The sequence below is a fragment of the Colletotrichum jinshuiense genome, chromosome 6, assembly GCF_051148585.1.
Source record: "Colletotrichum jinshuiense chromosome 6, complete sequence".
Lineage (NCBI taxonomy): Eukaryota > Fungi > Ascomycota > Sordariomycetes > Glomerellales > Glomerellaceae > Colletotrichum > Colletotrichum jinshuiense.
Window position 1 is genome coordinate 431,718 of NC_139313.1, and position 24,810 is coordinate 456,527.

Genomic DNA, 24,810 nt, shown 5'->3' on the forward strand with positions numbered 1-24,810 from the left:
TAGTTCAATACTCCGTAAAAACAAGACTACGCGCCCCGGATGGCTGCTACCGAGACGGTACGGCGGCGGGATGCCAGGCGGTGATATACTGATCATGGCATCGCCAGTATCGCCGGCGTACTCTACCAGGCACCAATAAGCCGGGCAGTGTTTACAGATCTGCCGCGCCCAGATCTTGGTGTTGGCCAGAGAAACCAGCCTGTTTCGTCGTGATAGCGAACCCCGTGCGGCGGAAGTGGGGACGGGCCGGGAGGCGTGGTCTCTTGACTTGCGGGGACGGACCGGTATCTCCGGACCACGGGGAGACCATCCGTACCCCCCCATTTCCCCGCCTTTTGCTAGGCTAGCCAGGCGTTGGATAGATAGCGCAGACTGCCGAATCGGGTAAATTCTTCCCGCCTATCTTTTAGCGTCAGATATTGCCTGGACTAGGTCGAGAGGGAAGCAGCTTTAATCTGGTCCATCAATCGAGAACCACCCCGAGCTTCAAACCCCGAGCTTCAAACACGACCACCAGAGAGAAAACAATGGCATCCCCTCCCATGGCTGTCCAGTGCTACTTTCTCTCGCCCAACAGGGACGCCCCGAACAGTACCCTCCCGGTCCTGCACTACCGCGATGTCCTCCCGGAACCCCGGGGCGAAGAGTCGACGACGGAGTTCCTCACTCGGAACCGGTGGGAGAAGAGGGTAAGACACGGCCGGTCGGGCTCAAAAGCACCCGTCGTCCCCCTGCGATTCCGTGCTAATGTTCTATTCCTTTGGGGGTGAAGGGCGCCTGGGGCCACATCGAAATCCGCCACTTTCATCCAAATTCTCACGAGTGCTACGGTGAGTGAGCAAGCGTTCTCAAAACATGTCTGTTGATGATGACCGTCAACTTGCCCGCACTCGCACGTTCTTTCTGACTCCCAGCATTCACTGTTTTCTTCTATCGCTCATCTTTCTTGCTGCCTCGCCATCTGTACTTTGGCCTACTCATATCGATGTTCTTGTATTTCGACCGAGAGCTAGTGCGATTGACACCCTGCTACAGGAATCTTCCGCGGCCACTCGAAACTGCTCATAGGCAAGATACAGGACGGCACAGGAGTAGAGGTGGATGTCAAAGCGGGCGACGTCATCGTCCTCCCCGCCGGCACGGCCCATTCCTGCCTCGAGAGCTCACCCGACTACCGCTACATCGGGGTCTATCCCGAGGTAAGTCTCCACAGTGCCCCTCACTCCTGTGTTATTTGAGACGGCGGGACCAGGCTCACACGCGAGACGCGATCCAGGGTTGCCCCAGATGGCGGAATGAGATGGGCAAGAAACCGGCCGAGATGTTTGGTTCCGTCATCAAGGCCGTCGACATGCCGAAGGAAGACCCCGTGTATGGGAAGAACGGGCCTCTTGTTCGGCTCTGGCATCGGAATATTCTTTCCAAGCTGTGATATGTATTGATACTGTTTTTCACCACTTGGGTGCTATGGAAACGATCAAACCCATCTCAGTGTCTGGATACTCGGCAGTTCAAATGCAACCGTCTCACTCAATTGCTCACAATAACAGGCTGCTTTTAATTTATCTCAGCAATGCCAAAGATGAGCAGGGCTACTATGATTAGTTGGGTGTCAGGCTACTGTTTATAGATTGCGGAGAAGATCCTATGAATTGTAGACCTTAGGAAACCTCGAATCCTGAGTATAGTTTGGTAGCCCTCCCTCCCCTGTGAGCATGACCCATAGAGCTTGAATCCCAGGATGACTTCCTAGAGTGGTTTCCTTGCTTTCCTAGAACTTACAGGGGTGAAACTTGCTAACCCCAGCCTTAAGTAACGGCGTAGCGAGTAGAATTCTCGGAGTGACATTCCTCCAGAGCCGTCTTAGTCTAGAAAACCGAGTTATAGTGTCCGGTCAGCTTGCTTGCTGTATAAGAGCGGTGCAGTTACATGCATAAACTCCCTTACGGAGACAGTTGAATATTGTCACCAGGGCACTGCGGCGTGATGGGGGAAGGGACATTCGGGGTCGGCGTAGGTGGATAGCCGGCGCAGAGCTTCTTGGAGCGGACACATTGAGAACACGAGGGGCGTTTTTCGTCGCATATGATGCGTTGCTGTCTACGAGAAGCAGATTAGGATCTGTTTAGTACACAACTACAGCGAGGGTAAATCACATACCTGCAATTGCTACATGGTTTTACGATTCTCACTTTACGGGTCCTCGCCAGCTTTTGTTTCTGCTGAGAGTCGGAAGAGGCGGGGGACTCTCTTGGAACTGGCACACCGGGGTTGCTAGGCTGTAGGTATTTTGGAGTCCTGAGCAATATCGTGTAAGACCATAGGAGCTTCTTAAAGCTAGCCAAACAACGGACACGGGCACTTACGAAGTGAAAAGCTCATGCTCTCTTATCATAGTCTCCGTATCATCCGTTGAATTCTCGCTGTGTTGATACCGCATGGTCTGTCTGTATGACCCCCAATGGTTTGCTACCATAGAGAAATTGTTGGGGTATAACTTCTCATATGCCGTCAGCTTGTATGGTAGCACAGGCTCTCTGTAGCATCCAGCGGCGATGGATTCGTTAGAACTTACCTCAGTTTCTTTCGTCGCATCGCTCCCATCTCTTGTGCTTGACATGACTTCGGGTGAATCAAGCGATGGCGTGCGGCCGATTTGAGCATCTCGGTAGGTTTGAATGGGCGTGTCTTGTATACCCGTCCGAGCTATCTCGTGTGAGACTGGTTTGGCTGCATCAAGGTCGAAGCCGTTGCCAATGGCAAGATCGAACGGAAGGCTTGTGTCGAGAAACTCAGGGTATGAACCGTCCTCGTTGAATTCCCTGTATTTGTTAGTCTTGTTTCCAAAAACCAAGGCTCCATAGTTGAAACATACTGGATCAAGGATGTAACGTTCTTCGGGGACGGCGTTCTAAGCTGTTCAGCTGACCCGCCTTCACCTTGGGGATGACGCTGATGGATGCCGTCGGCGAGGTTCTGTGCTGGCGTCTGGGACCTTAAAGGCTCCAATTTGACAGCTGGTTCAGCTACGATAGACCCGACTGCTGGTTCCTGAAACCTGGATCCAAGATCAAGAAGGCATTGTGTATCGGTCCTCAAGTCTTCCGCAATTTCGCCTAAATCTCTGTCTCCGTCATCCGAGGAGACATCGCTGTCAGTGTCGCTGTCAGATCCCAGGTTGTGACCTTGGTGGCTGAGGTCTTCGACTTGTGCTGTTATACAAGCGAGCTCGGTGGCCTTCGATATTAACGGGGGTTGCTGGTCAGTCGCGACAAATAGTAGAAGCCCTGTACACCTTAGCCTGTCTCCCTGTCTACCTTCCCCTGAATGTGCCACTCACTCTCTATGAGTGTCCTTGAAATGCTGAGAAGCAGACGAAGTGTTGTGGCTCGAACCCGCTTGGACTTTGACAGGGAGATGCCCAGCCTTTCTCCACCGACGCCAAATCCGTCGGCCCAGAGCACAAGATAGCTCAGGCTACGTTTCAAGCTCACTAGGATTGATCGCTCGATTGAAGCATCTTGCGAAAGGGCTGTGAGGACGTCGCGCCAGAATGAGGAGCAAGACTCGAAGAGGTTCACAACAGGCGGAGGCCCTGCCGGTACAACATCATCCTCTGTCTGTATAGGCGACTGCGCCGATTCACCGATCGAGTTGGTCTTCGGCATGGCGTCTACTATGGAACAACTCCGAGCGGGCCTTTCAGCAGGTTGTCGAGCTAGCAGTCCAGGGTCAATTGAAGATGGTTCCGGAACGCACTTGAGTAGTTAGAATAGACATGGATAAAAAGCATTATGATGGCCGCACAGTCCGATCTCAGGCGGCTGGCTGCTGTGAGGGGTTGACGGGGTTATGGGCAAGCGAGGCGAGCGAATGGCTGAAATGACGATTCTGCCTGCAGTCCGCCTGATCGAACCACCGCCACTCTGCTGCGCCCCACCAGACCTGCAACATGCAGCAAGATAAGTGCCGTAAAAAAGCAGCACTGGGCTGGCCACTGCCCCTCTGCCCTCACTCATGAATAGCCGCCGGCAGTGAGCCCCATCATCTAAACCACAGCTAAGCATCGTTCAACCATGGCAGAACTTGCCCTGGCCATCATACCGCTGTGTCTCGGGGCCATCAAGGGGATCGGTATCGTCCGCAAGAAGCTAAAGGTATTGCGCCATCATGATAGCGAGATGAAGCGGCTCCGGAAGAAGTTCATCGCCCAGACCGACATCTTCCTTGACGAATGGCAACTCCTTCTCCAAGAGGTCTTGGACCCAGAACAGGCTGAAACACTTGTCGAGAACATCGACGATCCGAGATGGAGTAGCCCGGACCTAAACGATGGCATCAGTGCCTATCTCGGAAGAAAGTGTGACGACTTCAGGGAAACGGTGAACGAGATTAAGGGACACATCTCCTCTCTGTCCAAATCTCTTAACATCGATGCAGATAACAAACCAAAAGTGAGCATAAGTCAAATCTACAAACCATCAATGAGGCGTTACTTCTAACAACTATTGATCAGGCAAAGAACAAAGGCCCGGCGAGATGGGAATCATTAGATGTCATGATGAACAAGTCGAAGTACGAGTCTTCGATAGACGGCTTCAAAGAAGCCAACCAGGAGCTCAAGAGACTACGCAAGACAGCAAGCAAGATTAAACACTGCCAGACGAAGCCCCACAACAAGCGACCGAGGCCATTGCCTCAATCATACCAGCAGGTTTCTCACCATTCGAAATCGTTTTACGAAGCACTGAGAAACTTCTGGACGTGCTGTCAATCCCAGCATGCAGGGCATGACGTCCGTCTGTTGATCGATAACCGACAAGATGGTAGCTTGAGAGTCGTGGTACGTTATTGGACTCAGTCAGGATTTGAAGTCCGAAGGTGAGTTATCCACTGCATCAACCCCGAGTTCGTCTCTAAGAAACTCATCAGTGGCTTGATGGACCTTTGGGTTCGCTCTCAGAGCCTCCAATCGGTTCACATCACTCTCCCAACAACGTTTGTGCCACTTGCGCGGCGAGATACCGGCGAAGAGCGGCCCACGAAAGCGAGGAAAGTGAGATCTAATGACGACTGCACCTCCTCGAGTACGGTCGATAAAACTATATCAACGCATGTATCAAATGAACTCGGCGCAGCCAAACTCTTGGATCTTTGCTCAGCAAAAGATATGTGCAGCCAATTATGCGCCCATACTGAACCCAACAAGTGCGGCGGATATCTTGATACCCCTGACCAGCTACGCCACTACCTCTCGCCTGTCTGTGGCAGCTCATGCGACCACTCCGAGTGCCTCAACACGAAAATGCTAGGAGAGCCTCTACAGTTAGACAGCATCTTCCGCTTCCCCGTCGAGCGCACATTATCCGTCCCCGACCAGATCCGCCTAGCGTTGAAGCTAGTAAAAGGTGTCCTGCAATTCCAGTCGACGCCTTGGCTCCAGCCTCTCTGGCGCCTACAGGACATTTCCTACTTCAAACCAGCCGACGACCTGGCCACAGCCCTAGGAACATTGCACATCAGCTCAGAGTTATCTCACTCAAGACAGCACGATGACCTCATGGCCGGCGCAGGCGACGGGATGCTGCTTCTACGAGAGGCCCAGTATACCCACGGCATCCGCAACCTCACTATGCACAGCCTAGGGGTGGCACTGCTTCAAATCGGCCAGTGGAATACTCTTCAGGCCGACGACATTGCTGAAGTCCGGCGGGTGGCCGACCTGTCAGAGAGCGGCTCGCGCCTGGGCCAGCGCTACCAGAAGATCACACAGCAGTGCCTTGACTGTGACTTTGGTTTTGGTAAAGACCTCACTCAGTCGGAGCTTCAGAGCGCTATATATAGGGACGTGGTGTGCGAACTGGAGGGGTTGATAAACACGTTGGAGGGAGGCAGCGTTCGGTGGGTTTGACTGTTTGAGCAGTCCTGGTTCGGAACTTCATAAAAGTACTTGCACATTTCGTGTTGGATTTCAAGTTTTGGCTTAATACGTCTTGGTTATCTACTTTCGATGCTCCGAACGCTTCTGCTACTAAGCTGATACTACAACACTCGATCTCTCTGCATTAATGCCTGTACGATTTTCAACAGATGCGCAGCTGTTGTCCTTCCGGATATCCACCGAGCCCCTCTCCGCCTCATTTGAAGGGGGCTTCGCGATATACACAGAGCCTTCAACGTGTTGCCTCTGGCCATGCACCTGCGGCATGGAAGCGACGACGCCTTGCGGGAGTGGGGCAGTCTTCGTCAGATAGAAGCTGAGGTCAGAAGACCTGCTGGGGATTGTGGACATGGAAGCCGGATATTCTCGCTGCTCAATGCCCAACGGATCCAGCTCGGGCGCCTCGATCCAGGAGAAGCCGTCACCCCAGTACGAGAATCGTTCCCCGTCAGAGCGCCATTCGTAATCCTCCCACCGGTCCTCGGCTAGGCACTGCATGTAATGGAGGGAGCTGCCTGGCCAAAGCGCACTGACTTTTCCGTTGACGTCTTTCTTAACTACGTATTGCGTGAGCGGGTCAGCGTCCGTTCCATTGATGGGTACAGGGAACAGAACCATTAGTTCTGGATCCGATGTTGACTTACACCAGCTGCGGCACGTGCCAGTCCATACCATCTTTTGCATGAGCTCCTGGGTGTGTTTGTCAAAGTCGTTTTGCGCCCCAAGGCGTACGTCAAAAGACTTGATGCGCTGCCTAATCATCTTGGATAGAATTCTGATAAAATAATCGCCTGTTGCCTCAATGGGTCCTGAATTATATCTCATCAGTCACCACTATTTATGAAGTTGAAGTAATGACAGGGCTAAACTGCATTCTCAGCGACTTACCCATTAAACTCCCGTTTGAAATGGGGGTATTGGGGCCAAGGAAGACCATGTAGTTGGGAAATCCAGAGACACCCGTTCCAAAGTATGACACTGGATCCTCGGCCCAAAGGTCTTGCAAGTTGACGCCGTCGCGGCCAATAATTGGAAAACGCGGTCTGAAAGTGGTGTTGAATCCCGTTGCGGCGATTAGGACGTCTATGGGATACTCAACACCGCCCGCAGTGATGGCGTTGGGCGTTATTCTCTCGATACCGTCGAAGATTGGTTCGACATTCTTTTCTTGGAGAGTGAGGAGATACCGTTCGCCGGGGTTGATCCTTCGGCACCCGGCCTCAAAATCGGGGATCAAACGCTCCTGTAAAGCTTTGTCTTGAATAAGTGCCCTCATTCGACTCTCGAATCTCCCACGCAGGTCTCTCTGTTCAGGACTGGCCTTGAAGAAGGCTTGGAACATCCCGTTAAACTGCGATTCTAACCTCTTGCGGTCTTGGAGATACTGCCCTTCATTGTTGCGGAACGTTCTCTGCTCCTTTTTGTCGTAGCAATAGCTCGGGCGGTCTGCCTCCGGCAGAGCTACAGGGGGAGAGATCCACGACGGGGTACGGATGAAGACATTAACCTTGGCAGCCTCGGGTTGGATCTCGGGCAGCAGCTGGACAGAACTCGCACCCGAGCCAATGACGCCGATTCTCTTACCGCGGAGGCTGACTGACGGATCCCAGTTGGCGGTGTGCAGCATCGGGCCAGCAAAGGTATCGATTCCCTCGATGTTTGGCATTTGCAAGTTGTTGAGTATACCACCCGCGTTGACAAGGATCTCGGACTCAAAGACTGATCCATCTTCAACGTCCACGGTCCACATGCTCGACTTTTCGGACCATTTTGCATTGGTGACTTTGGTGTTGAATCTGATGAACTTGTGTAGGCCAAAGTGACGGGCCACGCCGTCGAGATAACCCTTGATTTCTTGGGAAGAGGCGTAGCTGGACGGCAGTGGCAGGTAGGCCGATGTCAGGCCAGATCTTTCCGGAAAAGTCATTTAGGAGGTAGAGGTACTTACAATCTTGACCAGTCGGGGTTTGGGGCGAAACTGTACTGATAGCAATGGCTGGGTACATCACAAGCGCAACCTGGATTATGAAATCTGGTCAACACATTGGCGTCCAATATCGGATCAGAGTTCACGAGGGAGTCATGGAAGTTCTACCTGGGTATCTGTTTTCGAACCAAGTCCCCCCAAGCTCTGGAGACTTTTCAAGAATCTGGAAGTCGACGTAGTCGCCAAGAAGCTGTTGAAGCTTGTAGGCTGCGATTGGAGTGATTAGTTGAAAGAAAACATTTGTGTGGTATAAATGAAAGTCTCTTACCCATCAATATTCCAGACACACTGTGTATAATACAATTAGCTCCATTTGTAACTCTGTTGTCATCGTTGGTCCCTCACCCTGCACCAATGATGGTTACCCGAAGACGCCGGTAGCCTGTTTCTCGAGAACCATTGGATAGGCCATCAGCATGGACATTCGCAGCGCTATTCGGGGTGCCATTTTGAAGACCGTTCGGTGGACTCTCTGATGCGTGATGTAACATGCTCTTCAATGTCTTGGTACTTTGCAGGTCATGATTGTTACTGCTGTCAAAGGGAACAGTAGCATTGTCATTGGTAGATTTGTCCATAGTGCCGCTTACAGTCATTCTTGCAATAGATACAGCTCTTTCGATTCAGCAGATTGCCGCGTTTTGTGGCCGGGACAATTATCATCGGTGATAACAACACGGGGGATTGGGCCGGCCATCCTAAGGACGATGCGGTAAATTGATATGCGCTCCATTGGCGGCCTATTGCGCGGTGCCGACTCGCGGCAACGTGGAGATACTCGCGTCACAAGGGCACGGGAGGCGGTCCGCGTTCTCGAACAAAACAGGAAGTTGGATAAGCCCCGCTTGCTCAAGGTCCCGAATCAAATCAAAGAAAACCACCGGTCCGGACAATTTGGTTATCTCGAGCTGGTGGGATCTCTGCTGTGATAACGCTGGCCAAGTGGGTACGGAGGCCGGCCCGCTTCCGTGTCTCCCCGCCGTCCTCCGGCAGTTCGAATCCATGCCCGGCAGGATACTCCGGTTATCTCTACTAGGTTAAGCCACGGCTACTAATAAGGGACAGATTATTGGACACAAGAAGGCGTGCATCATGGTATGCAATACACAAGCCCGTTTCTCACTATTACCAGAACCCCCCGCAATCGTTAATCGTCTTCGTCCCAAAACATTCGCAACTTGCCTTTGTACGCCTAGCGTGTGATTCAAGATGAACTGGTTCGGTCTAGGTAAATCGCCCGAAGCGAAGAGTGAGGAGCCGCAGTCGGTCCGTGCACTCCCCGCGATATGGTACCGATCTCCCGGCATGTACGAGTTGGAAAGGCGGGCCATCTTCTCCAGGAGGTGGATGCTCGTCACCCACAAGAACCGCTTCGACGAGCAGGGGGACTTTGTTCAAGTCACGGAGGCGGGCTTCAACTTCTTCCTTGTCAAGGACAGGAAGGGCGAGATCAGAGGACACCATAACGTGTGCCGCCATCGCGCCTATCCGCTGGTGGAGAAGGACAGCGGCCACATGAGCGTGCTCGCGTGCAAGTACCACGGTACGTCGCCCCCCATGGCCAACCCGACTTGTGTTGCTGTACCTCTAACACGCGGTTGATCGTAGCCTGGTCGTACGGGTTTGATGGCAAGCTGGCCAAGGCGCCCAAGTACCAAGAGCTGCCGTCCTTCGACAAGTCGAAGAACAGCTTGTTCAAAGTCCATGTCCACGTAGACCACTTGGGTTTTATCTGGGTAAACTTGGATGCTTCGGATACGCCCGGCGTGCCCTGGGAGAAATTCTTTGCCCAGATCGACGAGCAGCCGCGGCTGCAGACCTTTAACATGGACGAGTACCAATTCGACCACACGTGGGACATGCTGGGGGACTACAACTGGAAGACGCTGGCGGACAACTACAATGAGGTATGTTCCCCCCTGAGAGTTCAGCCTCTTGCGCCTGCTCAAACTCGCGCTGAAAACCGGAACTTGCTGACTTGGGATGCAGTGTTATCATTGTCCTACTGGACACCCTGCCGTGAACAGCGTGTCTGATCTTTCCAAGTACTGGGTCGAGACGAAAGGGAATTGGATCCAGCACTGGAACGTTGATAAGCAGGATGATAAAGGCCTTGGGATTTATAGCACGTTTCTCTACCCGAACGCCTCCATGACAATCTCGTAAGTACTCCCGGCGGTGCCCTTTGCCCCCAAGCCCTCTAGCATTCCACAACATGCCTCTAGATTGGCTGACCGATGGGACGCCCATCCTCACAACACAGAAAGGACTTCATGTATATCCAGCGCTGTGTCCCCGTCTCGGCGGCCCAGTCCAGTATGGAATACGAAGTCTACCGCCACAAGGACGCGAAGGAGGAAGACTTTACCTACATTTCCGAATTCTTCAAGCAAGTGCTCCGGGAGGACAAGGACCTGTGCAACGGCGCGCAGAAGAACCTCAATGCGGGTATTTTCGTGAACGGCGAGCTGCATCCTCGGGTCGAGAAGGGCCCGCTGTTCTTCCAGCAGATTACTCGGGATTTGGTCATGACGCATCGGGAAAAGGAGGACGAGCAGGGGTCAGAGATCTGGCCGGCGACTCCAAAGCCGGACGTTGCAGATAGGACGGAAGAGGACGTCTCTTTCTGCCGGGGACTTGATTGTGGAGGGAATCAGGGGCAAATAGAGGGTTTGGCGTGGTAAAGTGTCATTAAATATTGGGGCCATGTTGCTCCTGAACATTCAAGTTTAATTATATCTGAACATGTCTTATTGTAACAAGAATGATGAATCAGTTCTCGAGATTCAGCCAATCATCAATAGCCCGGCCATAGTCGTTTGCCTCGATGAACCTATTTGGCTGATCTCGGAACGGACCAACACCCTCAAAGAAGATATCTTCAAACGATGGACCCATATCCCCGATAGATTGTCCAGAAATAGGGGCGTTCTCGGGGATAGCAACGGGTGCTATGTCGTCATCTGGAGCGTAGACTGCCGCATCGTTCGGTACCGCCTTGTGGCCCGAGATGCCCGCGGAGCCCACGAGGTCAAACTCGGCGGCGCTAGTCTCGGTGGATAGGCCTCTTGTGTCGGACCTAAGAGTCGAGCCGAACATGGACTGGTCCCATTCGGCATCGGGCCTACCCGCCCTTTCGTAGACGAGGAGGTCCCAGAGAAGTTGGTTATCGATGGAGAAGGACCGGTTCTGAGAGGGGTTGTCTCGCCTGTCTGGTGGGGATTTCATGACGACGCTGTCTCGCAGCTTTTCCAAATTGTTTGCCTGGGTGGATTCCACGTCAGCTGGCTGGCCGATTGATGCTGTGCATGAGGTTTCTACGGGGTACAAACCATATTAGCAACGCTTGGCAAGATGTCCCCCGTCTTCTTCAAGAAATTCATGCACTTTTCAAAGCCCGACTTTGCCTTGCCCCGAAGTACGGGGTCGTGGACGAAACTGTGCTGCAGATGAATGGTGGCCACGACGACAACGCAGTGAGCCAGGACGGGGTCCGCCACCGTGAGGGATTTCTTCTCAATCACGTCCAGGAAGAAGATGATCCAGCCGGCGGTCCGGTTCATGCTCTCAAAGGACTGCTGGATGAAGTGGACGGGTATGGTGTGCCGGAAATGCCGGAGCCGCATTGATAGCAAGAAGGGGTGGTTGAGCAGACAGGGGATCGTCTCGTGGACGAACTGGATAAACAAAAACGGCATCCAGTACTGCCGCTGCGCCTGGAGGGTCTCCGGGCTGTGCTTGTCTATCCGGTTCGTCGCGAACCGGAACCGCTGAGGGGCGCGGCAGTCAATGTCGTGGTGGCTCTGCAGGACCATGGAGTAATCCGAGCGCGAGTCCCAGGGCGGCGGCGCGTCCGGCCCCACGTGGCAGGCGGCGTATGCCCTCGCCATCCTCCAAACGACGCAAAAGTCCGACGCAACCGTAGATATGCTCTTGTCCAGCCGATCATCGGTCTGGTAATCCGGCATGCCATAAGATGCCAGGGTGCCAAACGAACTTATGCTGGTGGAAGAGCCAGCGGGGGAGCCCATGAGCTTCGGGGCTGGTACAATGCAACCCTGGAGGTGCTGCAGGACGATGATACTTCGCAGGCAATAGCTCCTCTCTTGGGCGTTGACCGGGGTGTTGGATGGTGGAATACTTTGAGCGAGATGGCCAGCGATAGTCAAGTTAAGCCCGGACTGTGTGACGTTACCCGCTATTGTGTGTGGATCGTTGTCAGCGGTGAGTGATAGGGGGCCTCTCCTTCCACCATGGTTTCACTAACATGCAAATTCAAACATGCTCAGCAGGCATAGCGACTGCAAGGTTGACAGTTCGACCCGTCCTTCAGTAACACGTTCCATAACTAGGCGTCGAGCCTCCTTTGCTTTGTTATTCAACATCTCTTTGGTCCGCGTCGTGAGCGAACCAGGCGGGAATCGCAAGACCAATGATTGTAAAGACAGGATCAGCTCGGGGTCTCGCGATGCGAGAGATTGCAGAAACGTCTCCTCTGTAAAGAGTGTGATGGGTTGGCCGTGAAACCAGAGCAGGTACCGTCGTCCCGTCTGCATCAACTGCGACTCGGCTGGATTTGGTGAGTTGCTGAAGGGGGGTCATGTAAGATACTGACGCAGAGACGACGATAGTTTAAGCCTGCATACCTAGGGCTCCAAGACGTGGGATCAGCAGCGGACTTGGGGCCAGCTTCTTCAGCTGCTGCACTCAACCTCGGCGATAGTATATGGCGGGATGACGTTGACGGCTGCGCATTACGAGAGTCGGGGCTGAGTGGCGAGTTAGCAATGCTGTTGGCCGAGGCCCGAAGTTAGAGCACGAATTGCCGGCGAACCTCAATTGCTGGATCAAGCGGTCCATTTTATCCTCAAGGCTATAGAGTCGGTGTTCCTGAAATCGAGATCATTAGCTTGCCCCGGTTGGACCCGGCGATCCGACAGCACAGCGGAAAGCTACGGACCATTTCTCTATTGTGCCTCGTTTGCTGCGAGTCGGGGACTTCGCCCGGCACGTTGTAGACGCACTGCTGCCCAAGTCGCTCGCAGTAGGAGCATGTCGGCCTCTCGCCCGGGCATTTGGACTTCTTGCGGCTATGCTCATGCCATCTCTCGTCAGGAGTGTGGCTCTTCAAGAGCGACGACAGCAGTGGGGACGGGGCACTCTTACCGACAAGGTTCGCAGGCCTGGCGCGCCCTCTTGGCATATCGAGCATCGTCCATGGCGGCGAAGCAAGCTGGTATATTCTCCAAAAAGAGTGCGTTATGGGTAGTAGAGTAAGCTCCCGCAGTGAATATCGAACACAATAAGGTATCAATGATAACACCAGCCAAGCCTCCCCCCGCTATATGTGTGAATATCGCTCTTGCACCGACTGTCAGATGGCATATCTAGTGTGCGGATTGCGACGGCCGAACCGCCTGGACTTGTACATATACAAGGCACGTCGTTATTTGTTCGGCGATAAGCGGCCAAGATATCTCATCTTATCGGCGACATCTGGCGTTGCGAGTGCACATCATAGGTGATTGAGAATGCAGAGGCTCGAATGCCCCGCACCGGGGGAAAAGATAAACAGGCGGCCCGGGCGACACCATCCCAGTCGTGGAGAAGACCCACCAGCAGATAAAGGCCGGTGCACTCCTGGGGCTATGTGTGACCTGCGTGGAACTTCTTCCTCATCATTTATGGTCGCTAGACCAATTCACCCAACCCAGCCAGGAAGCAATGGCACCTCCCTCCAAAAGATTCTACTATTTTGCCGACAATGCGTTTGGGAGTTGACGACGAATGGAGGAAGCATGAAATCTCAGACCTTAATATCATTCGACCTCAATTGGGATTTTGCACTGGCGGGCTCTCATTTCTCATCCACGCGAATATGGCAGAGGTAATGAGTTCAACTCCCATCTGGATCCATTGCATCTCTTGTTACTTTTCTCTCTTTTCCTTTCAAGGCATCTGATCTCTTTTGTTTTCATGGTGTTCGTTTGAGTGTTCCGAGGCAGACAAAAAGTCACAACGTGCCATCAAATGGTCGAACGGGGAGGGATGCGACTTGATATCATTGCCATTTTCTCAGACGGCAAATCCTGGGCTTGATCTCGAAAGACTCGATTTCGGAAGACTCGATTTCGGAAGACTCGATTTCGGAAGCAGACCGCGGATGCTGCCCCCTCTCGAAACCCACTGCTGAGAGCAGCCGCCGTCCCGTCCCGAGGTCCACTTCGGCGCCGTTGTGATCGGATAGCTCCGGTTGCATTGCATGGGATATGCCAGGTCCCATCCGTCGGTGTTGCCAAGTGGCACATCAACTCATCTGACAACCTAGCCAGGTACAATGGAAACGGGCCAGCAATAGTTCCCAAGACGGTAGGAGAACGTGGAATTCCGCTCGACTAGTGGCCTCTGGCCGGTCTACGTGTCGTACCGATGCAGACGCTATTTGCCCCCGTTATCCTGAGGAGGATGCTTCGATGCAGGCGGCGTCCTTGGTTAGGACTCCGACCAAAAGTACATTTTCTTATTTACTGTATTCGTCTGATATCGCCCTTGGCGCGAGAATGCGACGATATCTCTACACTGCATTTTGCATCTTGTGGGAGCAGCCAATGACATCATATCCTCCTGGACCCCTTTTTCCCTTTTCCCCTCGCATCTGCAGGCTCCGGCAGACGGAGGTGGCCAGGGGTGCCCCGCCAGCCTCAGTCAGCTAATCAGCGCCTTCGGCCAATCAGCGGGCACCTAAAAGAGCAGCGGCACGGCGGAGCCAGGCACCCCGCAGTCCCGAGATCGGCGCCCCTCCAAATGTTTTTGGGGACGGGCAATATGACTCCCAAACCTTCTGCTGGCCCGGCTTGCAGAAAAATTTCAATGTGGGCTATTACGTGAGAGAGGCCCATCGCATCCGAGTCACAAAGTGGACATCCTCCCAACTCGAGTCACGGTTTCTGGAGTGTCAATTGACTTTATAGCCGCACAACCTCACTACCCCGCCATCACACCCCGCGAACCCAGCGATCAGACGTCTATTTTCTACTCTACACACGCACACGCCCAACACAGTAGTCACAATGGCAGCCTTCCCGCCCCCTCCCGTCACCAGCATCGACTGGTCCAACGTCGGCTTCAAGGTCCGCGAAGGTGAGCAAAGAGCCCCCCTCCCCGTCCGACGCGCCCGCGGCGTGCCGGGTGCCTCCCTGCCCGGATCCAAGACGGCCCTGCTAACGACGGCTCCCCCCTCGTCCCAGTCAACGGCCACATCGAGTCCACCTACTCCGTCTCGACCGGAGAATGGACGCCCCTCAAGTTCGTCGCCGACCCCTTCATGCGCATCCACGGCATGGCCCCGGCCCTCAACTACGGCCAGCAGGCCTACGAGGGCCTCAAGGCCTTCCGCGCGCCCGGCGATAAGGCCATCACCATCTTCCGCCCCGGCAAGAACGCCGTGCGCCTGCAGCACTCGGCCGACGTCGCCTCCATGCCCCGCGTGCCCGAGGAGCTCTTCCTCGCCGCCTGCAAGGCCGCCGTCTCCCTCAACGCCGGCTTCGTGCCCCCCCACGAGACGGGCGCCGCCATGTACATCCGCCCGCAGCTGTACGGCTCGTCGGCCCAGCTGGGCCTGAGCCCCCCCGAGGAGTACATCTTCGCCGTCTTCGTCATCCCGACGGGCGTCTACCACGGCTCGCACCCCGTCAACGCCCTGATCCTCGACGACTTTGACCGCTCGGCGCCCAACGGCACCGGCCACGCCAAGGTGGGCGGCAACTACGCGCCCGTGCTGCGCTTCAGCGACCGCGCGAGGAACGAGGGATACGGCATCACGCTGCACCTGGACAGCGCCAAGCACGAGGAGATTGACGAGTTCAGCACGAGCGGCTTCATCGGCGTCAAGAAGGACGGCGACGACATCACCCTCGTCGTGCCGGACTCCAAGTGCGTCATCGACAGCGTGACGAGCGACAGCATCCAGCACATTGCGCGCAGCTTCGGCTGGAAGGTCGAGAAGCGAGCGGTAAGTCACCGTCGGCAAAAGCAGCCTCCCACCCCACCCCCTCATCCCACCCCCTCATCCCTCACCCGTCACCCCCACTACGTCGAAAGGTTCTCACGGGGGCGTCTGTGTATACTGACCGAGTCTCCTCCCGCAGATCAAGTACGGCGAGCTCCCCAGCTTTACCGAGGTGATGGCGGCCGGCACGGCGGCGGCGCTGGTGCCCATCCGCTCCATCACGCGCCGCATCGACGCGTCGTCCCCGCAGTCCCTCACGGCGGGCGGCCAGCAGGCGCGCGTCAGCAGCGCCAAGGCGGGCGAGGAGAAGGTGACGTTCATCCCCGAGACGCAGGAGGAGGCGGGCGACATCTGCCTGAAGCTGCTGTCGACGCTCCAGGGCATCCAGCTCGGCAAGATCAAGGACGAGTTCGAGTGGAACACCGCCGTCAGCGAGGCGGACGGCAAGGCGGTCGCCGGCGAGCAGACAAACGGCTCGGCATGAGACTCCGGAGGGGGGGTTCATATCATACATATGGAGGGGCCGCCGTCCTGAGAGCGCCACCCGTCGGCTGGACTCGCCAAGAACGGCATGGTCCCGTTGGGCAGGCGCCGGGGATGGCATGATTAAAAGCAAAATATAGTAAAAAAAATTGGGAAGATAAAAAAAACTCGTCTCTGTTCCAGGTTTATTCTACTGCAGGCTTCGGGGTGCGAAAGAGAGTGGGTGCCAAAAAAAAAAAAGCTGGGAGGGACATGGGCTATTTCCCCGTTCGGCTACGGGGCACGAGTGAAGCTTTGGAAGAGATGAGGGATCTAACGCAAATAGTCCATCGGTAAACATGGGCAAAACGAGCCGCGAGATGTGTACCAAAGGCCTTTTTCCCCCTTGCTCCAAAGTAGGGGCATGCCGCCAAATGCCCTTCTGGATCCCAGCAGTTTGGCACGGTGAAGCACGCGACATCAGGACACGAGACCGCAGGTGCACGCCGACAAGCGCTGTAAGCCTCTGCCTCACTTTCTTCCGATTACAAGGCAAGGAAAAGGAAGAACTCCAAGCAACGGCAAACTCGTCTGTTGACGGGGCGAAGGAAGAAGGGGAAGGGGGGGTGGTGCAAACCTGGTTGCTGGATGGATGGATGGATGGATTGATGGACGCGGCAGCTGTGTAGAGCGAGGCTGTGCACAACTCTCACTCTCACTCTCTCTCTCCCTCGCACAAAAAAAGTCTTGGCAGGCAAAATTGAGCATGTCTTGGCGGTCCAATGGAGCCATCTTTGCCCAAAAATCACTCAAGCCAAAGTTTGGACGAGTGGAAGGGGGGAATGAGGGCTTTTTGGCGGAATTAAAGCGGCACGGTGAAGTCCTGTTTTCTTAGGGCGGATAGCCGCGAGGGGAGAAATTGCTAAGGAAATGGATGCGGCGACCTTGGCTCCCGCTAGCAGAAGCTTAGCAGCTCTAAACAACCCAAACACGGCCGGGTGGGTCCCCCATAGGCCATACCCGCCCGGGAGGCGGGTCCACAGCCCCCCCTCGGCTGCATCGAAAAACGCTCCGGGGATGGCAGGGGGGTCGGGGTCAGGTCCTATGCCTAATTACCTACATGCTACGGACGGGCGTTTCTTGTGTCTTTGCATGACATGACGCCGCTTGCGACTCGACCGGCTGGCCGGACTGGATTTGCGGCGTTGGGCTGCCTCCCGTTCCCGCCCTCTCTGCTCTTCCTTCGTCTCACCTATTCTCTGTGTCTGTCTCTATCTCTGACCAGCCTCCATCCTCCTCTCCCTTGATCCTAGTCATCACCAGCCCGGCCGGGCCCAGTGACGACCGACGGATCGGCAATAATAGAGTGAGGCATTATGTTGCTGTCCAAGGTGAAGAACCGAACCTCCATAAGGTCGTGAACCTTCATCCACGACTCCGCATCCATCGCCACCGTCATCTCCCCAACGCCCGCAGCAATGGCTTTTTTGACACACCGCGGTTGGGTAGAAGACCAGTCCCGTCCTGTCTTGTCTTGTCTTGCGGTGACAGGTCCTGTTGGCACGTGTAACCAACCCAAACCAGAGTCATCAGACAGGCCAGGCACGAGAGTGGGTGTGGTCTAACTGAGAGAAGACGGCACTAGGGGATTTAGTGATTAAGAGACAACAAGATGAATGCCCCGCAAGCCTCTAAGACTCCCCTCCCCCCCCCTCCTCCCACCATCCGTTCTGCAAAACACCCTCACTAACATTCGACTCGTGCTCTCCCACCACCATTTCACTGGAGGAGCTGCCGTACCCCTACCTGTCCAAGCTACCCCTGCAAGCCCTGGAAGTAAACACGACTACGAGCATGTCGACACGCAGCGGGCGCTCATTCCTCGCTGCATCCTCCGGCATCCTGCTGCCACCCCCGGCACACGCTGGAACATGTCAACGTAGATAGCAGCCCGCGCTCTTCCTAACCACCCACGCCCGCCTTGTGACAGCCATGTTTCTGTCACCGAGTCTCTGATAACCAACATGATCCCCGTCGTCGAGATAGCCATGCATGTGCAAGCTGCGCTAAGCTTTCTTTGCCCAGTCGGCCCTGGGGTGGAGGCTTAGATCGCGGAGACGACCGCCACACCCCGTCTCAGATGTAGGTATTCCGGGCTAAATGGACGATGAACCAAGAGAGCGACGGCGTCTACCGTAGGTTCAGGGATGCATCGAATTCCCGTTGCGCTAGCCTGACCGCCTGCTCCATGGCCCCAAGATGGGCGACGTGAACCCAGATCCTCGTGGAACCCCCACTCCCATTCAGTCTTTTGTCTTGAGACATGGCCCATCTCGAGGTTAGGGCAGGGCGTTCGACGAGCCCGTTCCAACAACTTTCTTAAAAAGATCAAGAAGCCCAACCGTCCCTCACTATCCTCTGACCTGACGACTTTTAAGGTTTCTGTTCCTGTGCCCGCCCTGGTTTTCTGCTACCCTCCCCTGCTACCAGCAAAGCCATCTTGCTATTTTGCCACGTTTTCTCCCACATACGCTGCGCTGTACGCCGGCGGCTTTCCTGAACCCCCCTACCTCACCAGCCTGGCATGGACGCTCCAGCCACCCCCACCACTCCCTACGTGCCCAAGATCACAATCGAGGAGAAGCTCGAGAAGCACAAGTCCGGGTCGACGATTGAGGAGTGGGAGACATGGCAGCGCCCTGATGTCGGGTCCAGCTCCGGCGTCGGCATTGCCGGCGGCGTCTACTCGAGCCGCGACCTGAACCGCGTCGCCTCGAACCGGCTCTCTCGCGGCATCACGCGGGAGTCGGCTGCCGAGGCGGACGAGGGCGGCGATGACTGGCGCCGGGACGACGGGAGGAAGAAGCAGGTCTTCACCGGGACGACGTTGATGTGGTACGTTTCGATGATGTCGGCTGGGTTGCCATCGAGCTTGCTGACCACTCACTCAAAAGGCTTGCGTATCAGTCGATTGGTGTCATCTATGGTGACATTGGAACAAGGTACATCTCCTCCTCCTCTGGCCACCGAATGTGGCCTATCTCATGCACCATGCTGACATTCTCCCGAGTCCCTTATACGTGTTTTCGTCAACCTTTTCGGACCTTCCCACGAAAAACGACCTTACCCAGGTCCTCTCGCTCATCATCTGGTCGCTCACTCTCATGGTCACAATAAAATACGTCTTCATCGTCTTGCACGCTGACAACGAGGGTGAGGGCGGCACCTTTTCCTGCTACTCCCTCTTGACCCGATATGTAAGTCAACCCGCTCAGTGCGCGGCATATGCGCGACCGACTGACCAAAACCCCAGGCCAACATCACCACCATCGACCCCCGTGAAGAAGCCACGGTCCGTATGGAGCGCCGCGACACCCAGGACGTGCGCCCCGTGACCCGCGGCATCCGCAGCGTCATCGAGAAGAGCAAGGTCACCAGAGGCTTCCTCAAAACCATTGGCGTCCTGGCCGTGTCCATGGTTATCGCCGACGGCATCCTGACCCCGGCCCAGTCGGTGCTGGGCGCCATCCAAGGCCTGGCCGTCGTCAAGCCCGACATCAGCACCTCCACGATCGTGGGCACGACGTGCGGCATCCTCGTCCTGCTGTTCCTCATCCAGCCCCTGGGCACGACCAAGCTCGCCACCACCTTCGCGCCCATCGTCATCGTCTGGCTCGGCTTCAACGGCGCCTTCGGCATCTACAACCTGGTCAAGTACGACCACACGGTCCTCAAGGCCTTCAGCCCGTACTACGCGATCCACTTCTTCGTCGAGAAGAAGACCGAGGGCTGGCGGATGCTGGGCGGCGTCCTGCTGTGCTTCACCGGCGTTGAGGCCCTGTTCGCCGACCTCGGCGCCTTCAGCATGCGCGCCGTGCAGATGAGCTGGCTCCTGTGGACCTACCCGTGCCTGATCCTCGCCTACAGCGGGCAGGCCGCGCACATCGCCGTCATGCCCGAGAAGTACACGAACCCCTTCTTCAACACGGTCCCGCCGGGCATGCTGTACCCGAGCCTGATCCTCGCCGTGCTGGCCGCCATCGTCGCGTCGCAGGCCATCATCACGGCGACCTTCCAGGTGAGTCCCCCCCGCCCCCCGTCGCCGTCCACGGCGCCGCCAACCCCCGAAGACCCCATCCATGCACTGACCACGTCCCCCGCAGCTGTCGAGCCAGATCATGAAGCTCTCGTACTGCCCTCAGATGAAGGTCGTCCACACCTCGGAGACGTTCCACGGCCAGGTCTACGTGCCGCTGCTGAACTGGCTGCTCATGCTGGGAACCATCCTCGTCACCGCCGTGTACAACAACACGACGAGCCTGGGCCACGCCTACGGCGTGTGCGTCATCTTCGTCACCTTCTTCGACACCCTCATGGTGACGCTGGTCGCCATCCTCGTGTGGGGCCTGCCCGCCTGGCTCATCCTGCTGCCGGCGCTCGCCTTCGCCGCGCTCGACGGCCTGTACCTCTCGTCGGCCCTGAACAAGGTGCCCGACGGCGCGTGGTTCACGCTGCTCATCTCGGCCCTCATGGCCGCCATGTTCCTCCTCTGGCGCTTCGGCAAGGAGAACCAGTGGCGCGCCGAGGCCGAGGACCGCTTCCACCCGTCGGCCCTCGTCGCCGCGAACAAGGCCGGCGCGCTCGCCCTCACCCCGCGCTGGGGCGGCGACGTGCTCTCGCCCGTCAGCGGCCTCGCCATCTTCTTCGACAAGACGGGCGTGCAGACGCCCAGCGTCTTCACCCACTTCGCGTCCAAGCTCGGCGCGCTGCCGGACGTCGCCGTCTTCTTCCACCTGCACCCCGTCGAGGTGCCCACCGTCGCGCCCGCCGAGCGGTACCACGCCTCGCGCTTCGGCAGCATCCCCGGCTGCTACCGCCTCGTCGTGCGCCACGGCTTCATGGACGAGGTCGTCAGCCCGGACCTCGGCGCGCTCGTCTACGAGCAGGTGCGGCGCTTCGTCGTGCGCCAGGCCGCGGCCAAGGCGGCGGTCGCCGCCAGCGAGGGGGAGACGGCCACCGTGTCGTCGTCGTGGGAGGGGACCGAGGGCCCGGTGGAGCTGCGCGACGAGCGGGCCGCCGCCGAGCTGGCGCGGCTGGACCGCGCCTACGCCCACAAGGTGCTGTACATTGTCGGCAAGGGCCAGATGCACATCCGCACGGGCACCGGCCTGCTGCGGCGCGCGACGCTCGGCACCTTCCTGTGGATCCGGGACAACACGCGCGCCAAGATTGCGAACCTGCGGCTGGCCATGGAGAGGGTCGTCGAGGTGGGCTTCGTCAAGGAGATTTGAGAGCGCCTGCCAGACTTTTTTCTTTAACTTTGGGTTTGGGTTTGGGTGACTGGCTTCGTCGTGGAGTCTTAATATATCCAGTTCGTTTCCCGATTGTTTGAATGTGTTGCCCTCTGTGATCCCATGGTGAAAAGTCTGTTTATAACCTGTTACCTGGGTCTGAGGACCTGGTAATTAATGGTAACTACACCTAACCGCTTAAACAGTCACTCCGGTGAGCTTATAGGCCCACCAAGGTTGCTATCATCCAGGAAAATTAGGAGTGTTTGGATCATATCAACGTCAACAGGATGACAGAAATGGACATCACATCGGACTGAGCAGTTGTGGCTACAGATTTGCCGCTATAGTTCTTTACCTGGGGATCAGCTTCCGGGTTCTCATAATCCCTCGACCCGCTCGACTCGGCATGTGCCTCGGAGTGTAGGGAGAGGTGGATTGTGGCGCACCACAACTCGACGAAGTCCCTGGAACCACATGTGATTATAGCCATACAACCATGTTGTCCATATGACCGACGGAAATCTTGGCTATTCACCAAAGCATACGGCCCAAGGAGACTCCAAGCACAACTCTATGCATATCTCTGTGATGAAGTGGAGCGGCAGATATAGGTCTCACCCGGCCTCGCACGTCACTGAGCCGCCCAACGTTAGACTGGTGGAGCTCATCGGCAGGAACACGACATGGACGTCTCTACTAAAGCAACACCCAAGTGTATCCGTATTTACCTTGGTCTTCTAGTGAATCTGCCGTTCTCCTCTTCCGAGGAGGGGTACATGCAGTGCCCAGACGCCCTCATGTCTCTGCCGATGCAATAACCCAAAGTCGTAGCAAAATCCGGACCGAAGCACACAACCACGGAGGTCAGGGCTGCAGGATGCCGCCTGTTCAATTCTCCTCGCAAGACGAGGCAAATCATGGGTTGTAGTCAAATGCAGGGAGTGTGTGGTTTGGTCCCCACTCGACTTCGGGACCCCTGCGGCAACGTGCTTCCCCATGGGGTCTGGAACGGCCAGCGGAGGAGGGGCTAGATGGTTCCAGCCATGTGTCGTCTCGTCGGGCCGAATTATGGTCAGTCCGGAAAAGCGGATGTTGTTCAGCCGCTTGAATGGCGTGTGGCCATGCCGCTGGGCCAGGGGGCAATCTGCTGGAGCGGCTGTAAAGGGGGATCCAACTTCCCTAATACAGTAACCCGAGACTGAGGTCAATTGCAGACGGGTCCGATATGCAGCAGTCCTATGTAAGATGGTTGTGTTGGTTGGTTCAGCATAACCTCGTTGACTTCCGGGGGAGGGGCGACGAACATCCCGGGGAATCTGCGGGGTAAGATTTATAGGGTAACCCCTGATGGGCTGAGGCTCACCCGCTCGGACTACGCTCCGAGTTGAGCGGTTGGCGGTTAGAGAAGATCACATCAGCCTGTCGGACAGGCGATATTATTTTCTGGGAAACGGTGGCCGGAAGTGTAACCGTCAAACTGGAAGCAGCTATCTCCAAGCAAGATGCGCTCTTGGCACCAAGTTTAGCGCCAATGACTTACTGATTAGAGCAGCATGCATATTAACCACTTAGCTCATTGCACAAGTTCGCACTTGAAAAGGTTTAGTAAATATTGGTTGTTGCTAACAACATACCTTGAACACGGAAAACAACTATCAAAGACACGAGGGCTTGGCTACAGAACACGAATTGGTGTGATTATCAGGCCCTCAACCCGCTCTACCACCTATTTTCAGAACCCAAAGCCAAAGGGCAGTAATAATAGCCATAACCGTCCACCGCGGTCCTAAATCATGCGTGCTCGTTCCGACAAACTCGATTCTGAAAGGCTTGCTTACGGAGAAGAACCGTTTAAATCCGATGACGGCGAGGGCTTCATCCGCTTCACTCGAGCCCTTCCCAATCTCGTTGCCACCTCCTGTTCCCGATGCTGAGCCGAGGCGTACGAGCTTGAACCCGGACTTGTACTCGCCCAGCTCATCCTTGCTCGACCTCCGCCATTCAAAGTCCTCGCGGCAAAGCCCGCCGCCCCGCGCGACCTCGACTGAGAACCGAAATGAGATGCCGTTGTTTTTGTCAAAAGCTCCCGCATACAGAGTTTCCTTGTCGCCGTGGATCGTCAGGTGTCTTGTTGCAGTGGGGACCAGCGGCGGGAGGTTCACGACGAAAGTCGACCTCGCTTGCGGGGCCAGCTTCGACCAGTTGTCGTCCTCGCCAGCTATGGCCAAGGCCGGGTCATCCTTGCTGGGCCCGTTGTGGAGGACGATGGAGGGCTTCCCGGGGCCGGCGCCGTTGAGGCCGGCGTAGCTGGACACGGCGTAGAGTTTGTGGTCCTTGCTGTCGTCGCCGAGATGAAAGGTGCGGTCGATCTTCCACTGGTAGTGAGCGAACAGGACCGACGGGATTGGTTGGTACGGCGAGACAGAGTTGCTTGGCGGAAGAAGTGCGCCGTCTGAAGGTGCTGCTGCTGCTGAGCTGGACGAAGCTGTGGGGGTGTCGTTTGGTGTGTACGGCGGCGGCGCATCTCGCGGCAACGGGGCGGCTTTCGCCTCGGCCTCGGCTTCAGAAGGGTTACCCATGGTATATGCAATTGGGCTCGGTCTTTAGAGTCTAAAAAGAGGCTAGATGCCGTCCAGGTTTCTCAATGAATCCAAGTTTGCAGTCGAATGGCGTGAGTTCGTCTACTACTTTTGTCAATGGAAAGGGTCGTTGAATCCCATTGGACTGCAGAACAGGCAGCAGCCAACGAAAGATGGGCCACCAACACAGCCAAGCAGATCCCTTTCCACACAGTATCAACACATGTCCTTAGACGGTGGCAGCGTGGAACCGAATCTCATTGGTTTAATTTGTGACCGACGATCAATATCTGCCGAAGAAATGTACTCGAGTGGGCGCAGTTCAAGCACTCAATGTACAGGCGTGGACCACAAACAGTGTGATACATCCTCTCCAATTGTGGATATGGATTGACGAGCGACACTAAATGTAGGCAGGCAAGCAAAAGATATGCAGACGTTAAGTGCAGATTCTTTGGTCCAATTATAGGAGCACAAACAGCAAAGGTGATCCTTCGGGCGCTATTGATTGGCCAATTTAGGCCAGCTCCATCTGTAGC

General features: G+C 55.9%; 9 protein-coding genes across 9 annotated transcripts; 5 read left to right on the forward strand and 4 right to left on the reverse strand.

Moving 5' to 3' along the window:
- Positions 1 to 527: 527 nt before the first annotated feature.
- EsH8_VI_000103 (cupin domain-containing protein) lies at positions 528 to 1,432 on the forward strand (the record flags this gene model as incomplete). The annotated part of the gene is made up of 4 exons (XM_083271356.1): positions 528 to 689; positions 773 to 830; positions 1,036 to 1,199; positions 1,277 to 1,432. 4 exons carry the CDS (start codon positions 528 to 530, stop codon positions 1,430 to 1,432), a joined length of 540 nt encoding a protein of 179 aa, XP_083126530.1.
- Positions 1,433 to 1,943: 511 nt separating this feature from the next.
- Positions 1,944 to 3,668, reverse strand: EsH8_VI_000104 (Zn(II)2Cys6 transcription factor domain-containing protein; the record flags this gene model as incomplete). The annotated part of the gene is made up of 6 exons (XM_083271357.1): positions 1,944 to 2,100; positions 2,161 to 2,298; positions 2,367 to 2,497; positions 2,576 to 2,822; positions 2,876 to 3,287; positions 3,341 to 3,668. 6 exons carry the CDS (start codon positions 3,666 to 3,668, stop codon positions 1,944 to 1,946), a joined length of 1,413 nt encoding a protein of 470 aa, XP_083126531.1.
- A 408-nt stretch (positions 3,669 to 4,076) lies between these two features.
- EsH8_VI_000105 (uncharacterized protein) lies at positions 4,077 to 5,911 on the forward strand (the record flags this gene model as incomplete). Its single annotated transcript, XM_083271358.1, has 3 exons — positions 4,077 to 4,454; positions 4,517 to 4,881; positions 5,272 to 5,911. 3 exons carry the CDS (start codon positions 4,077 to 4,079, stop codon positions 5,909 to 5,911), a joined length of 1,383 nt encoding a protein of 460 aa, XP_083126532.1.
- Positions 5,912 to 6,031: 120 nt separating this feature from the next.
- EsH8_VI_000106 (flavin-containing monooxygenase) lies at positions 6,032 to 8,376 on the reverse strand (the record flags this gene model as incomplete). The annotated part of the gene is made up of 6 exons (XM_083271359.1): positions 6,032 to 6,750; positions 6,830 to 7,812; positions 7,890 to 7,959; positions 8,037 to 8,135; positions 8,197 to 8,216; positions 8,294 to 8,376. 6 exons carry the CDS (start codon positions 8,374 to 8,376, stop codon positions 6,032 to 6,034), a joined length of 1,974 nt encoding a protein of 657 aa, XP_083126533.1.
- Positions 8,377 to 9,137: 761 nt separating this feature from the next.
- On the forward strand, positions 9,138 to 10,612 carry EsH8_VI_000107 (Rieske [2Fe-2S] iron-sulfur domain-containing protein; the record flags this gene model as incomplete). The annotated part of the gene is made up of 4 exons (XM_083271360.1): positions 9,138 to 9,471; positions 9,537 to 9,835; positions 9,918 to 10,090; positions 10,192 to 10,612. The coding sequence occupies 4 exons, from the start codon at positions 9,138 to 9,140 to the stop codon at positions 10,610 to 10,612; spliced, it is 1,227 nt and encodes a 408-aa protein (XP_083126534.1).
- An 88-nt stretch (positions 10,613 to 10,700) lies between these two features.
- EsH8_VI_000108 (Zn(II)2Cys6 transcription factor) lies at positions 10,701 to 13,147 on the reverse strand (the record flags this gene model as incomplete). Its single annotated transcript, XM_083271361.1, has 7 exons — positions 10,701 to 11,192; positions 11,261 to 12,126; positions 12,196 to 12,515; positions 12,575 to 12,697; positions 12,763 to 12,818; positions 12,889 to 13,018; positions 13,095 to 13,147. The coding sequence occupies 7 exons, from the start codon at positions 13,145 to 13,147 to the stop codon at positions 10,701 to 10,703; spliced, it is 2,040 nt and encodes a 679-aa protein (XP_083126535.1).
- A 1,851-nt stretch (positions 13,148 to 14,998) lies between these two features.
- On the forward strand, positions 14,999 to 16,420 carry EsH8_VI_000109 (aminotransferase; the record flags this gene model as incomplete). Its single annotated transcript, XM_083271362.1, has 3 exons — positions 14,999 to 15,068; positions 15,176 to 15,939; positions 16,076 to 16,420. 3 exons carry the CDS (start codon positions 14,999 to 15,001, stop codon positions 16,418 to 16,420), a joined length of 1,179 nt encoding a protein of 392 aa, XP_083126536.1.
- A 2,562-nt stretch (positions 16,421 to 18,982) lies between these two features.
- On the forward strand, positions 18,983 to 21,689 carry EsH8_VI_000110 (potassium transporter-domain-containing protein; the record flags this gene model as incomplete). The annotated part of the gene is made up of 5 exons (XM_083271363.1): positions 18,983 to 19,293; positions 19,353 to 19,400; positions 19,469 to 19,672; positions 19,837 to 20,476; positions 20,562 to 21,689. The coding sequence occupies 5 exons, from the start codon at positions 18,983 to 18,985 to the stop codon at positions 21,687 to 21,689; spliced, it is 2,331 nt and encodes a 776-aa protein (XP_083126537.1).
- A 1,712-nt stretch (positions 21,690 to 23,401) lies between these two features.
- EsH8_VI_000111 (uncharacterized protein) lies at positions 23,402 to 24,271 on the reverse strand (the record flags this gene model as incomplete). The annotated part of the gene is made up of 1 exon (XM_083271364.1): positions 23,402 to 24,271. The coding sequence occupies one exon, from the start codon at positions 24,269 to 24,271 to the stop codon at positions 23,402 to 23,404; it is 870 nt and encodes a 289-aa protein (XP_083126538.1).
- Positions 24,272 to 24,810: the final 539 nt, after the last annotated feature.